This window comes from Acomys minous, assembly GCF_964271855.1.
Source record: "Acomys minous genome assembly, chromosome: 5".
In the NCBI taxonomy this organism is placed as follows: Eukaryota; Metazoa; Chordata; class Mammalia; order Rodentia; family Muridae; genus Acomys; species Acomys minous.
This window is the reverse complement of record NC_140494.1, coordinates 11,888,223-11,905,081: the sequence shown is the minus strand read 5'-3', so window position 1 is coordinate 11,905,081 and position 16,859 is coordinate 11,888,223. Positions and strand designations below refer to the sequence as shown.

At 40.7% G+C, this 16,859-nt stretch overlaps 1 protein-coding gene across 27 annotated transcripts in view; it reads right to left on the bottom strand.

Annotated features, from left to right (window-relative positions):
* Nucleotides 1–16,859, bottom strand: part of CELF2 (CUGBP Elav-like family member 2) — an 823,768-nt gene that overhangs the window by 297,006 nt on the left and 509,903 nt on the right. For 2 of the 27 annotated variants that reach the window (XM_084784010.1, XM_084784008.1), the window contains exon 1: nt 8,144–9,109. The exons of 20 other annotated variants lie outside the window; for them this stretch is intronic. In XM_084784010.1, the coding sequence (XP_084640136.1) occupies nt 8,144–8,217 (74 nt within the window). In that variant the 5' untranslated portion in view covers nt 8,218–9,109. Of the gene's footprint in view, nt 1–7,672; nt 7,857–8,143; nt 9,110–16,859 lie in introns of those variants that run through there. 5 more of the 27 variants (XM_084783993.1, XM_084783991.1, XM_084784011.1 and 2 more) reach the window with 4 other exon arrangements.

The following is a 16,859-nucleotide window of genomic DNA, read 5'->3' as shown; positions in this document are numbered from 1 at the left end:
GAATGTCTACGACACTAGAAGTCCGTAAAAATGAATTCCAAATGTCTTAGCACTAAAGAAGAGGAAGAAATACCACCTATCAGCAGATGTTGTGGGCAACCTTTCAGCATCTAAACAGGTATGAGAGAAAAGGAGGAGCTAGGAGTCAATAAAACACAGGCCTGGTACGAAGAGAAAGGACACTAATAGGATTATGAACCAACAGAAAGACAAATTTACTATTAAGATATGATTTTGAGATAGAACTGTCCACAGCAAACAGTATTCATAATTCTTGGACTTTTCAAAGAACTGGTGTGTTACCTCTAGAGCCCCACACTACGAAAAGATGCTCTAGAAGACAACGCGAGTCATGAGGAAAGACATTACTACCATGGACTCAGTGAATAATTGCAGTTGGAGGCCTCCTGGTGACAATTTTGAGAAAGCAAACACAGCTGCAGCATCGCCAAATATAGCTGGCCAAGACAATGGCATCCATAAAGTTAATCACTCTGAAATATGCTACCCGTATGCTCAACCCAAAAACTCGACACCCCTTCTATAATGCAGGAAGTCAAAATATAGATTTGTGCACAGAAATATGCAGCTGCTCCAGGGCTGAGATAGGTGTTGTGATTTTTCTCTATCAAAGATCCAACTCGGAAAACTATGTCAGGCGTAGATATAACCCCTTCTGAAATTCAAGAAAGAACCACGAAACAAATGAGCTTCAGAGAAGAGTGAAATAAAAGATATGTACAAAAAATAAGATAAAAAAGGCATCAAGAAAACATCAAAAAAAAAAAAAAAGATGGACTTTTGTATCCCACTGAGTCTAGGCTGAAGTACAAAGAAAACAAAGAGTAACATAAATAAGCATAAAAAAGTAATTATACCCCGACCTCCTGCCAACTGCTGTCCCTTCTCATGTTGTTCATGGTATCCTTCCCTTCTGTTTTCCTCTTAAAAAATTCAAGGACAAAACCCAATGTCAGATCTGAACCCAGCACATGTTTGATTGTCTAACACCCAATAACTTACTTCAGCTCTAAAAAAGACAAATGAGGTTCTGTGTGTGTTTAAGTTTGTTTACACCAATTACTCCTTAGGGACCTGTCGGCTCATCAACCTCTTGTCGTGTTCATTTCTTGTCAGATGCTCAGTTTAAGTACTGGGTTCCCATCACAATAATCAAATTTCAAGAACTGCTTTTAACATCAACCAGAAGCTGTGAACTGATGATATGGTGCTCATAAAATAATGCCAGCACCAAAGAAGTACAACATAAGGAACTCAGTCAGGCCAATAAGTAATGGCACAGAAGGAAAAGAAACATTTAGGACTTACTGCCATAACTTTCTATGAGGAGCCCCAGCGTACTCAAGTGCAGCTCTTGGACGAGGCAGTTGAAGCTCACGTACTGAAGCCCCAGTACTTCACACTAAGGGGAAGGACGTCACTACGCTGGTGAGGGAGGAGCTGTTTACTCAGCAATACATACAGAATTATCAGAATAGACTTTCTTGTCCTCTTTTTCTTTTGTAAGAAATTCTTTTGTAATCTCTTAAATTTTCACAGGTGAATTTTATATAGTATTCAAAATGCAGTTAACTTTGGCTGATTTATTTGACATTAACTTTTGTTCAATTTAAAACTTTTTCAAATTGCCCAAAGGTTGGGGCAGTTCCGAGACCTTTGGACAGCAGTAATCATAATTTGTACTGCACGGCTGGTCAATGTGTGAAATAGTCCTAAAATGTCTTCTTCAGCTATAAAGGTAATAATCTATAAGCAAATGGATGTTATGTCACAATTTCCTAAGTTTCATAACCAAAAACCATTAAATGAAAGACATCTCAAGAAAGTAAAGTATGAAGTATGATGATTAATAAAATGGAATCTTGTAAATATACATTTAATATCTCTCTCTCTCTCTCTCTCTCTCTCTCTCTCTCTCTCTCTCTCTCTCTCTCTCTCTCTCTCTCAAGATTCTGCCTCTTTTAGCCCACAGGATCACCTGAGTCTCTTTATATCAGATAACTAAAGGTCTAAGTTTCTTGCTACAGAAAGAGATAAGGAAAAACAAAGATACAGTTCATGGGAAAAGAATGTAAAATACCAACTTAATGAGCTCAAGTAAAGAGTGAAAATTAAGTCTTTCAGGATAAAAATCATAGAATATAACATAAATGGACATAGCACAGTAAATTAAAACACACAGGACTATATGGTATGGTATGCAAAAAGTTCTAAATTGCACAAAAGTTCTGTCAAAGAAATCAGCTAAAGTTAACTGCATTCTGAAATTTTTCAGTCTTAGATAAGCCTGTAAATGCAGCTAGTGACTAGGGAAACATGATTTCCAAGGTTATATCAGAGACAGACAGACAGACAGACAGACAGAGACAGAGAGACACAGACAGACAGACAGACAGAGACAGAGACAGAGACACACAGACAGACAGACAGAGATAGAGACAGACAGAGGGACAGAGAGACTCAGACCATGTCACTGGAAACAAACTTATTTAACTACTGAGACTTAAAATCCAAACATTACACGTATCTCAAAAAGGACTCTGGGTCAACTGGCCATCCAGATGGACAACTCCTACCCTGATGCTGACCTAAAGGAAGTACAGATTATTTAAACTAATCTGACCTTAAGGTTACATATGCATGACAAAACAGCACAGAATCAATGAAAATGATGTCTCACAATTTATTCTAAACATAGTCTAGATTTATGTAAATTTTTAGAAAACTGTTTTGCCACTAAGTTTGCTGAGACTTTTGTTAACTGACATAATTAAAATTAAGCCCAAATCTGAATTTGTATTCATATGTCATTTTGAAAGCTATATGATTACATATTTATTATCATTACATTTTAAATTATCAGCTGACTTAAAAATACTAGTCTCCGTATCCAAACATAGAACGTAATATACAATCTGCAGTTCATAAAAGAAAATGTTTTAAAAACCTCTGGGTTGGCACTAAAAAAAAAAAAGTGTAAATCTCCGATATGCTCACAGAAGGCATTTCAGCCACATAAGTGGAATCATATTTCTATAGAAATAGTTGGAGTAATCACTTTCTGTCATGATTGAGGACAAACGGGAAGAGGGAAGCTGTTCAAAACCTCCCTAAACGTTCTTCTCTTTCTTTTACAAGTCCTCCAGGAGGATTGTGCAGCTCACACTAAATGAAAAAGACGTTCCCCGGAGAAGGAGGAGGTTGCTATCCCTTCACATCTGGATTCAGAGCAGGAAGATATTGGATAGCACAATTAAACAGTGATGGTGCTAAAGGGGAATAATTATTTTACAATTACCTGTGAGCATCGCATTTACTGCTCTAATTAGTTTTTGTTTCCCACATAGGTTTTTCCAGGAACGCGCAGCTCCATTTCTCTTAGGTTCAGCAAGCACTTTTTCTTAAGGAAAACATAAAAATACATTTTCTGCACGGCTACACAAGTAGCACAGCACTGATAGTGGCTTCATTATATGACTTGATACTTTCACGAATGCGGAAACAGACAGGGTATCACAGGAACGTGGAGGTGCTAATGAAGTGGAAACCAGCAGTATTATCTAAAGCCTTCCTTTCTGTCGTTTTGTAAACAAATATTATACATGGAAATACCTAGCTCTTTGTGATGAAATAATCCATACCTAAGAACAAAAAATATGTCACTTCCCTGAAGAAACAAAACCTTCCAATAGACATGAGTAAAATTCTTCAAATTTGGAAGTAAACCACAATGACTTATTAATTTAGCTCCTTACCCTCAAAGTATAACATTTTCCATTTAAATGCACGTAAAAGATTCTTATGTATTGTTGAACATTTACGAGATCATGATTCATTTCTGTTTGTTTTTTTAAAATTCCTGATAATGACCTCAGACTCCTGTTATAAACACTACCTTGAATTTCTGCACAATATTTGTACTTTAACATGTGCTAGTTGTATGTACACTCATGTGCAACAGATTTAGCATATCATAACAATATCTGTTTTATGGGAATTGAATGAATGTAAGGAACAAAAATCACACACACCAAAAAAGAAAAAGGGTAAAAAGAAATGTAAAGTTTGGTGACTTATGTAAAATGGAAAGGCTATATTCTTCAAGGGCCAAATAATGCTGTTATAGCTGTTAGGGGAGGAAAAACACGCTCTGAGGTGGAAAACATCATCCCATGAAATCTTAATCACTAGGTTCATATCTGAAAATCCTATCTCCCTTTTATCTTGTCTTTCAAGGTTCTTGTTTTCCTAGTTCACTGCATCTCATCAGCAGATGCTGGAGCAATCTCAATCCAGCACATTACAATTAAATAGCAATACTTAACAATTAAAGTAATACCTCTGCCCAGATCAAAGCCAGCCTTCACATTCTTAGAAATCTATGTGGCAAGAGCTTTTGGTCTCAGAAGGCAGCTGATACTAAAGAGAGTACTATTAACTAAAAATCCTACCTCCAAAATATTTAAAAATCCTTAATTAAAGAGCCATACACATGCACAGTCCTTCTTCCAAAGTTTCTTTTTCATTTCCTTTCATGATGATGTAGCATCAGGTAATAGATGTTCAGAATCTTGGCATTCTATGATTTGTAATACATTTTCCACATAAACTTTAAAAGTGACACAAAAGGTGAGGAGGAAGTCCCAAATGCTGTTAATCTTCATGTTGCTCGGAAACTTCAAAAAGATTAAATGAATGCATATTCTCATTAGTTAATTAGCTAATAAGCATATGTAGTAATCTGAGTTTTGATCAGAATAGGCTAAATAGGTGACACAATGTTCTTATATGGTAAAATCTGGGTTTTTAAGCATCACCTGTACAACAGGAACGCTGCCTGCCTCTAGACCTCCCATGATGATCCGTGGCACACAGGAGCCATGCAACTAACCAAACACACGTTTTCACTTTTACAAAAACAGTAATGGCGTTGCTTCCTGGGGCTAGTCCTATCACCCTGTAAAGGTTTCTTTATCGACAAAACAAGATCAGATAAGATGATCTCAAAACCTGTTTTAAGTGTAACAGTGATGAGGACGACCTTTCAGTTTACTTACATATCGACAAATATTTTTTGCCTTTTATCAACAAGCAGATGAATTCCCCAGGCTTATTAATTTAGAGTCAGGATGACTTATTTTTGTTAAGGCTACTTACTGGATGTGAAAAAAAATATGAGATTTCATTTTATCAGTAACTTCTTCTCAGCCTTCTAACACTGCAAATCTAAATACCAATACTAATAATTCTCAAGCTACACTTTTTCACCTGTAGGTTCCCATTTCTAAACATATATATATACATATATATATGTGTGTGTGTGTGTATGTATATATATATATATCTGTGTATATATATATATATATACATATATATGTTCTGTTTAAAAAGCCGAAGAGACCCTAAATGTATCATTAATGAGGTAAAACAAAGAGGAAACACTCACTCCCAATCTCAATTAAAACCAAATGCCCCAGTTTAAAATAGAATTTAAAAAGTAGTTCCTATTTTCATTATGCTTTGCTATGAATATTAGTTTATAACACGCAAGTAAAACTCTATCAACCAATATTATTTAAAATGTTTATTTCCATCTACAGTTTTGTTACTGAATGTTTAAAACTTCGAAGCATATGCTATAGCAACTCTATACCACTACAGAGCCTTGAATGATCTGGGCTCTTTAAACATTGGGTGGCTCATGGGGCCATCAAGCGTAATAATTCATCTCAAAACCTATTTGTTCATCTGCCTGGAGGACTCAAACATATTACATCTTGCAAACTTATCTAATATATTCCTGTGGGGAAACGTCATTGAGAAAATATGTTCTACTGCTTTAGAAAATCAACACCAGAAAAGCCCCTCTGCTTTATTTAAACTCCTTTTATGAACAGGCCAATATCTAGCAGGCTGCATTTTACCCCACATGGCAATATACCACCCATGAAAAATAGTCCCCCCACCCACCCCAAACAATAAACCCACACAGCTTTCTTCTTCAGTGTCCGAATATGGCTATAAAATACACCGCCTCGGTGGGTCTCAAGCATTTTACAAGTTATGCTCCATTCATATACCTCTAGCCAGACCCCAAACCCAGTTTGTAACATGAGTTGATTACACACTGTGGTGGAAAATCTGTCTCAGCGTCCTCAGGACTGTGGAGACCTACAACAGTTATGTTGGAAACAAGAAAAGTATCATTTGCAAATTCCCCCCCCCCTTTTTTTTTTAGTTCCTTTAAGGAATAGCCGACAAACACTGAAAACAATCTGGGGTTGGTTCCAAAGGCTGCCGTGTGGAAATCATGAACTTGTGGAAGGAAAGTGGGGTAGAAGCCATATTAGGATTCATATTAAACAAAAAACAAAACAGAAAACAAAACAAAACAAAACCCTCCTTGGCTGAGATACAAAGGCTCCGTTCAGAGCTAAGAGTCTGAACAAGCCACATTCATCCTACCAAATGAAAAGGAGGAATTAAATTTTCATAATCCATAATTTAATTGACAAGAGACTACATCTTTCAGAGGCCATTAATGCTTTAAATTCATAGAGCATTCACTAGTTAGATATATTATGTCACTTGCGTAGCAGGTGATCATAAATTCAAAATCATCGATCCTACACCATGATTCAGCCCTAACATTCTAGCATATATGGAGAAAAACACGGAAGACTTTGCAAAGTCGTGTACAGATACGGAGCATAAGATTTACACTTTAAGAGGCAGACAAGACAGAGATCTCTTAAAACCATCACGAGAATATTACTAGTCAAGATTAATTTTTCAGAGAAAAGTGGCAAAAGAGAATTCGATATTTTAATTTGCTATCTGATTAACTCTGAGGCAGTGAACCCGACCGTGTCCACTCACAAGTTGGCCCAAACATCGACTGAAAAGACAATTCATATTTAACAGATTCTATCACCCTTATCTCCCACTTGAACTTTTTTTTTTTTTAATTCTAGGGCATCAATAATTGGCCACTGTGGAGTTTCTCAAGATTCTCAACTTGTAATACTTAACATACCAGAAAAAAAGAATCTAGCATTACAGGGGAAAGTTAGCTGCCAGGGAAAAGATCATAAAGCTTGGAATGGCCTGAGCCTTTTGAAGAGTGCCATAAGGTGCCAGAAAGCATATGGATGTTAAGTCCCACAGTGGAGAGAACCGGAAAAATTTATACATCATCTTACTGGCAGCTGCACTCCTCCACCCCCAACACACACACACACACACACACACACACACACACACACACACACACACACACAAAATCTGATACATTATCAGATACCTCACTTGACAAGAGAACTAAACACATCCCATGTCTAAGAAGGACACAGACTTTTCCATGTCACTCTGGCAATCCTTTTTCTATCTGGGGTTTCTTTACATAACATGCCTGAAATACAAGTGAATCATACTGAGATTCCCGAGCTAAAGAGAGTAACTTCCCTAGGAACACAAACCAGCCAGATAAAAATTATACACAGTTTCCTTTCCTCGCGGATCCCAGCCCCTCTACTTGTCCCAATAACTGCTCTATCCTAGTTTGACGACACGCAAAACCACCAGAAGCACATTAATTATTAAATCACAGACTGCCTATCAGACAAAACCATCCGGATTACGTAAAAATTACCTCTAATTTCTGCAGGAGAGTACACCTGGCTAGTTTTAAGGGTTTGTAATTATCCTCTTTCTCTCTCGGCGTCCTCCTTTCTCCCATCTCAGGAAGGAGTGCGAAAGCCAGGGATGTTCCGCCGCCGAGCCACCCCGCATTTCTAATGACACGAGCGTGCAAAGGGAGCACGCGCCCCGCCCCGCCCCGGACCCCGCGCCCCGCCGCCCCGGGTCGGACCGCAGGACGCCGCGCCCAGCTCCGGGGACCCCGGGACGCCGCGCGACCTCTCGCGGGTCCTCCTCTCCCGCCAGCCCCGCGCCGGCACGCCCCGGAAGGCTGGCCGCTCACCCAGCTCGCCCCGCTCGGCCCTGCGCCGTCCCGGCCGCGTCCTCCGAAGGGAAGACGCGGAGGGGAGGCGGCCGCTGCCCCTGAGGAGACGACGCCCCGCGGTCGTCGGCCGCACGGCCACCGGGGTCCCCCGCCACTCACATTCTGTCAGCAACGAGCAGACGGCCTTCGACCATCATGTCCGGGAGGAAATCCAGCTTGAAGGCAGAAGTCATGTTCTCGGCGCACGCAGCGGCGGCGGCGGCAGCGGCGGCGGCGGGGGGCTGTGCGCGCGTCCGAGCGGCCGCGGGCGGCGCGAGACAGGCAGGGACAGGTGCGCGCGGCCTCCCCGGGCGGCCGCCGGAGCGGGCACTTGTCACATTCTCTCCCTCGCGCGCTCCACCAATCCCCTCCGCGAGCCGGCGCCGGGGCGGCCTGGCTGCCGAGCGCCAGGTGCGGCTGGCGGGGGCGGAGCTCCCGGGGCGGCCGCTCCACGCTTAACCCCTGCGGGCCCGCCCGGTCGGCCCCGGCTCCCCGGCCTCTGCCCACGGGCCCCACGACCCACCCACCCACCCACCCACGAGCCCCGCGCGATCGCGGAGCTGCTGCCGCTCTGCCAAGCTCAGCACCGGCTTCCCACGGCCCCTCCGCGAAGCCACGGAGGACGATCGGCGCGAGTGAGCCGCGTGCCCCTCGGGGTGAGGCTGGCCGGCTGCCCCTGGGTTGCTAGTCTCTATGTGCGGGAGGCTAAGTAGTAACTGTCAGAGAAATGGCCCGAGTGACATTGGAGGACAAACGTGCTACCCTTCAGTATCTAGTTAATACCGAGAAATAAAAGGGCCTTAAAATGAGAAACAGTCACAATCTCATTTTTTTAAAAAGGGGGTGAATCAACAATATTGCCCTTTCCGATTATCTAACGCAGAAATTAGAAGCCAGTCCGGTAACTTCGTGCCACATTAAAGATTTGTGGAAAGATGTGCTGAGAGGAACTGAGAGAAAAGCGAATGGATGCTTAGCAAAAGTTTCAAGAAAAGTAGTTTATAATTGTCCTCGTTGTTTGGTTATTTGGGTTAAAGCAAACTTTTCACAGTGTAGTCACATGTATGCTTAATTTCATGTTCTAAGACAGCATCATAAATTGCATACCAGAAACTTTATAATTTACTTATTGTGGTAAAAACTTTTTATTCCATTTTGAAATGACATGTCTTAAACTTTGAGGTAATACACATGTATATACACTTAAGTATATGTATGCCTACACATACACATACACATACACATTACTAACACATACGTAGAATGCATATATATTTTATGGTTTTGTTCGAATTCTATGCCTATTCTATTGTTATTCTAAAGAAAACCAGAACATTGCACCAAGCAGCTGTGTTTCCCCTCACAATCAAGGAATGCCTGGATTATGGTAGCCAAATGGTTAAGTAACTAAATGAGCAATAGTTAAATTAATTCAATTTTTCCTCACCAATTTCTTGTGTGATAGTGGGGACTCTCCTAGGAGACTGTAACACTAATAGTTATATGTCAGTTTTAAATTCAGCCAGGGCAGCGAGCAGTGTGGACTAAGGGGCCTGTGTATTCAGTTATACAGCGAACTTGGCTCACTCAGATGGCCTTCATCAGCCTCCTAACTACAAGGCAGTTAAAATGGAAGCCTCGATTAAGTTGCATTTTTAAATATCTCCATTCTTGGGGAGCCAGGTCCCATTCATGAGCATTTGCATCAAAACTAAATCATTACATCAAAACAATGGCCCTGCTTCTCCTCCCTAATTCTAATCTGCTTTTACTCCTTGCCAAGCCATGGCCAGCTACTTTCGAAATTATCTTACTGAAGCAGATAGCTGGATAGTGGAAGACAAACCCTGGCGGTTCTGGTTCAGATATTATATACTATTTACATCAACCCTGAATGCACACAAAGAGTTGGCTATATCGTAAATTGAAGATAGAATGAACACAGGCGGCCTCCAAAACAAACCCAACCGCAGCCACACAAAAAGGAAAAGTCTTTTCACATCAGCCGCAGAATAAAGCTCCATATATACCTATGTTCTATGAGGCGGAAAGTGCTTCGTCGACATACACACTTCTAAAATATTTATTTTCTCTGTAATTGCATGCGAATTAGTTAGACGGAGCTATAGGGAAGCCCTCTTACTGACTTAAGCCTTCTCAGCAGTTTGTTAAATTCTAGCCTCAAATCCCTTGAGGCAATAGTGGATTCAAAGCAGCTTTTAATCATACTATAAGGAGGGTGAAAAGGATGTAAGTAGGTCATAGGGAGAGAATTACAAGTGCATAGGTTATTGCCTTATTTAACAACTACTGTGTAGCGTGTTTTTCAAAGCATGTTTGCGCTTGCCATGTGAAGAAGTTAGAAGCAAAACCAGGGTCAAAAATAAAATAAAATAAAAAGAAGAAAGCCACACTGCATGGAATATGGCGATGTGAACCAGGAACCAGCTTACAGAGTGTAGCTGAGCTTAAACACTCTGGCTGGCAAATACACAAATGATGGCGTGACTGCATGGGCAGCTGATGGAGAAGCAGCAGGGAGGCAGCATGAGCAGACTCCCCACCTGACAGGTTAGCCGCGCGCCTTCCAATGACAGCTTTTATTTCTAGCGTCTATTCGGCTTCTATAATCACATCACATCCATGCTGTCCGCTTCTGAACATCAACTTAAACATACAAAAATAACAATACCCAGCCAAATAGCTTTTGATGAAAAGCTTCAATTTCTCATTTTACTGCTTTGGCAAAAATGAAGGAAAGAAGAAAAAAAAAATCCCAAAACAACTCAACAAGGCTCCCTTTTTAATTTCCATACAGCAGTGAGCCATCAGGTATCGTGTTTTGGCAGTTAAAATTAACTGGCAGGCAGCTTCACTGGGCCACAGTTGAACACTTGGGTTCAATGAAGAGCGATTTTAAAGCCAAGGATCTTTATCGAGAGAGCAATGAGAGGGGACGAGGACATTAGCGGGGTCTCTCTCCAGTGGCCATGAGCTAGTTGGTGACACCACCTTGTGCTGGTATCCCTGGGGACCAGGCTAGCTAGTAGTTTTAGCTCCACTGGAACAAAACCTTAAGCTCTTCTCTGCCCATCCCCCTACCTCCCCTAATTGTCTCCTTTTTTTAATCAACTTGCTATTCATTTCCCAAACAAAAGGCAATTCAAGAATTGGAAGCACTTCAAGGGAAAGTTTCTGAATGACCTCATTTTATATGAGGCTTTCCAAGGCAAGGCAGCAGCGAGCGCACTGTGCTGTTGCAGCTCCTCTTTCCCTCCTCAGCATCCCTTACTATTCTGTCCAATGGCCACTCTCTGAGCACTGAGTTATCACTAGTGTTAAAGAAACAAGGTGCTAACAAACTCATTGCACATAGGCGTGCACATTGCTTGCAATGGAAGAACACTTTTCCTGCCACACCCGACTCAGTGAACCAGGATGCATTCCACTATGAATCTTTAAACTTTTTTTCTTTTTTGCAAAATGTATACTTGGATTTGAAAACTGACACCCAACAGGCCATAATTAATGTTCATAATAAAAGGTGTTTATTTTCTTTTTCTGTAGCTAACTTTGTATGTCCTAAGACAATGTTCCATCTTTCATTATTGCTATCCTTAGCTTCCCATGTAATTGCACCTTTGAAAGCTTTAGCCACCAGTAATTAACAAAGATGTGTTAGTATTGTTCACTGAACTCCACATGCCTTATGTTTTAAAAGTATTTCTTTACTTCCCTCACTACTGGCTACTCAATACAAACCAAAGGCGAAAACATCTTTTCCCTATCACACTTTTGAATTCAAATTTTATTAGCATAGTTGTTTCAGTTAAAAAAAAAAAAAAAAAAAAAACCAACCAAGCCCAGTGTGCTCAGAGCCATTTGGAGCAAGAAATACAGGCCCTATTATGGGATTTTCCATCATTTCCAGGCAATAAACTTGAAATCCACATGAATTTTAAGCACCTGAGAGAGTATCTGACTTTGTGTTTATTCTTGGCTCATTCCAGTTTCTCTAGCAACTTTCAAAAATAAACAATGGCTTAAAAAAAGATTTTTTAAAAAAAACCCCAAAGAAATCTGTAAGCAATACATAATAACTATAGCTTTTGTTCCTAAAGGTTATCGTTTAAAAATAAACATTTCACATATCATAAATTTAAAGCTGTCATTTCCCCCATATTAAGTCCATCTTAACACATTCCTACAATACATAGGTAAACCTAAATACCCATGAAGCTAAAGTAATTATTAAACAGTCATTTCACATTTTCAGGGAGTGTTAAATAGTCTAAGTCCCTGGAGAACTACTATGTTTTGCACTCTTTTGTCATTGTTTTTGTTGTTGTTGTTTTAACTTGGTTTTTAATGAAGCCAAAAATACAGCATAGTGAATTTCTCTTCCATCTGAAGAGGCCCTTTGACACAAACCGCTTCTTTGCATACCTACCTTTGCACTGGAAAATGAGGGGCCCCTCCAGGGCTGTCAGGAGCTTCCATTCCAAGGGAAGATAAAGTTAGTATTCTGGATCTTTCAGACCCAGAGCCCAGCCATCGCCTCATTTCCCCAACTAACCTGACCTTTCCCTTTTCTCCTTTCTCCATTACACGACTTCTGCAGCCTTTAGTTTTTCTTGTTCAGCCTTCTCTTCCTTTCTCTGTTCCCCCCCCCCCACACACATACACACACACACACTTTTTCTTTCTCTCTTTCCAAGGGGGAGCCAGACAACGTCTGCACCCTCCTCTACAGCTGTGTGTCTGAGGAGGTCGGTGGCTACCAAAGTGGAAAAAAAAAAAAAAAAAGAAGCTGGCGGAGACTTATTTACTTGTACCAGAAATCAAATTTCATTTGCCTTGACCAAGGCTGATTTCTGAAGTAGCAACAGCTGTCTCTATAGGGCACAGGGGATTCCTTTCCAGATATTGCCAGGAGGAAGAAGAGGGAGGAAGCAAGAAAATAAGATGTGAATACTGCAAAGAAGTCTGGGGTTGGGTTGGGGAAATAAAGAAAAAGGCTCTCCTGTCTAGCATGGAGATTCACACATGGAAGGCATTGGAGGGATTGGGGTAGCCTTTGAAGGAATGTTCCAGTACCCTTTTAGAAGTTGTCTAGATTTGCCATATGATACTAGTGCCCTTATCTGGTGCCAGACTGGCAGCCGAAACAAAATTTATACTTATCCAAATGAAATTTCTAATTCCCTTGCAATCCACCCATCAACACTCTACCCCATCAAATGTTTCCTTTAATCCACAGAAAGTTATCTGACTCGCTCCCAACTTGTCAAATTTTAAAAAGGAGAAACTGCTGCCTTCTGACAAAAGGCAACAGCTGGGCAGCAGCAGCTGGGAGGACACAGTTGCTGGCATAACATGAGGTCCCAGGGAGAAGCAGGAACAGGTGGGCATGGAATAAAAAGAAATGGACAAATGGATGTGCTAAGCTTTCGGCTTGGGGTTGACTGAGGCAGATCTTATCCGGAATCAAAATCTCCAGTGAAAAAGGGAGCGGGCCTCATTTGTTGAAGCTCCTTCTCTTTTTTCCCCCCTGAGCAACTACAACTGGAAGAAGAGGGGGGATTAAGAGACTGGACGGTTGGGTTTCTGTGGAAATAGGGTGAGCACACGAGTCCACTTTACTCACAGTGATAACTGATCCCCTGTAAAGAGATTTGGACCCCTGAGATCAGGAGATAGCTGACTTGGAGTTTACAGGTCAGACCCTGTAGGACAAGAGGGACTTTCAAACGGAGTGAAAAGACCGTGAGATTTAAGAACTAAACCTGTTGGATTCTGAATTTCATTTTGTCAAAGAATTGATTAACACTGGGACAAGTCATTTAATATTCTGATTCATCAGCTAGACCTTTGTCTTATGTGTGATCGTCACTTCCTAGTAGAGATGAATGGCTGACAATTCAAAGCTTGCCATGATCCTCAGATAAGGAGGGTAATGTGCTAGCCTAATTATTACTACAGCAATTATATAACTGAGCTATTAAAGTGATGTGTGGGTTGAAAAATATATCAAGGTATTGAGATCAGAAAAAAAAATCCTCCTATAATAATAGTTCAAATCTGGAACCACTTTTATTCTATAAGAGAGGTTTTTGAAGATTCCCAAATGACTATTAAAATTTACTTTTGATGTTAATTCCTACTAAATCTATTAGAAGAAAATTTCCTTCTTTCTTTCTTTTCTTTCTTTCTTTCTTTCTTTCTTTCTTTCTTTCTTTCTCTTTCTCTTTAAAAAGAACTACCCAAGATCTTCATAGAAGTGTTGCTATTTCATGAAAGCAGTGTCTCTCTCTATCCAGGATGAATATAATGTGTTCTGTCTTCTCTCCATCTTAATTTCGGTTGCCAAGTGACCAGCGTTACAATTCTCTCTTAACAGTAACAGCTGCATTTGCCCTATTTTATAGGAATGTGGCAAGAAAGGAGAAGAGATGACAATATGGGAATTAAGGAAGAAAAGTGATCAAGCTCAGTAGTTTGTTCTGCCTGGTTTTAATAACAAAGACATTTTCCTTACCACCTCCCTTATTTCTATCTTGGGCATCCTTCACAGCCAAGTTCAATGTCCATCCACGTGCATTTTACCACTAGTCCTTTGGCACCCATCATTTTCTCCCTCACCGTGAGTGTTGGAGCTATTAAATGGCCAAGAAGTATCTTTTATTGAACACTGTGTGGGTGTTTTGGTTGGTTATGATTGTAATATAACATTTTTAAAATTAACATTTTAAATCCAAGGTGCTTTAGAATTCTCTATTGTTCTTTTCAATATCAGTTTCCATTGTGTATATTAAGGTCTAAGAGAAATGAAGCATGGAATAATTTTTTTCTTAGACTTCCTGAGTGCCAAGTGTGGTGGCATACTCCTATTAATCCCTGCTCATGCGAGGCCGAGGCAGGAGGATATAGTTTGAGACAAACATGGGTTGTATATGGAGATCCTGTCTAAAACTAAAACAAGGACCTTACAAACATTAAGGTAAGCAAGTGAGGACTCAGAACCAGAGATGCTTCCAAACAATTTCCTTCCCTAGTCCCTTAATCCTTTCTCTTGTATTGTTGGTCTTTATTTCTTCTGGCCCACAAATCCTACACTCTTCCAAAAATGGAAGACACTGGAAAATAAGTTAAAAAGAGTTGTAATTCAGGAAATATAAAACAGGCAAAACCATTAGCTGTGACTGGTGTCTTGATTAGGCCTTGAGTGATGATGGTCTTCTGATGAACAAACAGCTTTATCAATGGCCAGGGAAAGAAGAATGTGTCGATCAAAGTGGACAGTGGAAAGGCTGCAACACAGGTGTTAAGATGGCAAACATCTAGGGCCAGACAGGTGGTTAAGATCTCCTACTACTCCTGCAGAGAACCAGGGTTCGGTTCCCAGCACCCCATTTGCCGTCTGTAACTCCAGCTCCCAGGTATCCAACACATAACCACACATGCATAGTCCTACAACTCTCTCACATGCACATACCTATACCCAGACACACTATACATATAATAAAAAACAATACAAACAACTATCTTTTTAAATGGCAAACATCGCTGGTCCTGGTGGCATAGACTTGTGATCCTAGCTACTTGGGAGACTGACTTGGGAGGATCCACCTGGGCTACAGAATAAGTTCAAGGCCATCCTGGACAGCTTAGTGAGATCCTGTCTCAAAAAAACAAACAAACAAACAAACAAACAAACAAGAGTGGGGTAGAGATTGTTGAATATTGTTCAGTGGTAGAGCCCTTACCTACCACAAAATGAGAAGCAAATATTAAATTGTCCTATTTGCCACTGCCCAGGGAAGGAATTTATCTAAGTTTTGAATTATAGTTCTTTCCACTATGATCTTTATGACTGTAGGTATGTGACTTTATCATTTTCAACCTCAGGCTTTCCATCTCTACAATGGGAACAACTATCCTCACCACTTTGGTCTCTATGAAAATTACATTAGATGACGTGAACAGAAGCACTTAATGTAATGAATGCCAAGCAAAGAGAAATCGTGAATAGGTCTTATGTGTATTCTTTCTATAATAACTTCTCACACCCCAACCTTTGTCAGAAACTAAAAGTGGCAGTTGAGAAAAGAAGAAGACAACCTAAAATGTCTAGCATTTGAGTCTCAGGGATAATGTCTGAATCCTGCAGCCTAACCTAGATGGAAGGGATGGGTTCTGCTTATGAAGAAAGGGGATTATTCTTGGACTTGGAATGCCACTCAAAGAACAAGGAGTGATCAACAGTGTAGGACCTGTGGCTTTTATGAGGACCAAGATGTGTGGCTTTCCAGGAAGGTGAAAAATGTGGGTAGCTTTATGCACAGAGACCACTCACTTCCCTGATAGAAGCCAGCATCGCTTCCACGCAAAGGTCTTACTGATTGCAACTGTGAGCTTTCTCAAGATGCAGATTTAAAAAAAACAAAACAAAACCATGAATCTCAAAAGTGTGCCAGCAGTATCCAAGCTCCTCTCTGCAACCTCGACAAACTTTGTTGAACAGACTAGTTTTAAGATAAACTCTGATCTTTTGTTGTTGCTGCTGTTGTTGCTCATTAGAAGCATGCTGATACTTCTGCTTCAGAAGCTGCAGTTACTCATCATCCTGATTCCTTGTAGCCAGTGATGGGCAGCTCAACCTTCAGTGGGCTGGGGCAGGAGAAGCTCAAGCTGCCCTCATGATACATGTCACTCTGGTCCATCCTCTCTCCACAGATGCCATTTCCTGTTGACTTAGCTTTGACATACAAAGAAATGTGCCAGGAGGGGTCACAAGAAGAAAGCTGTGGAAAAGATGAGCATACCCATACGTGAT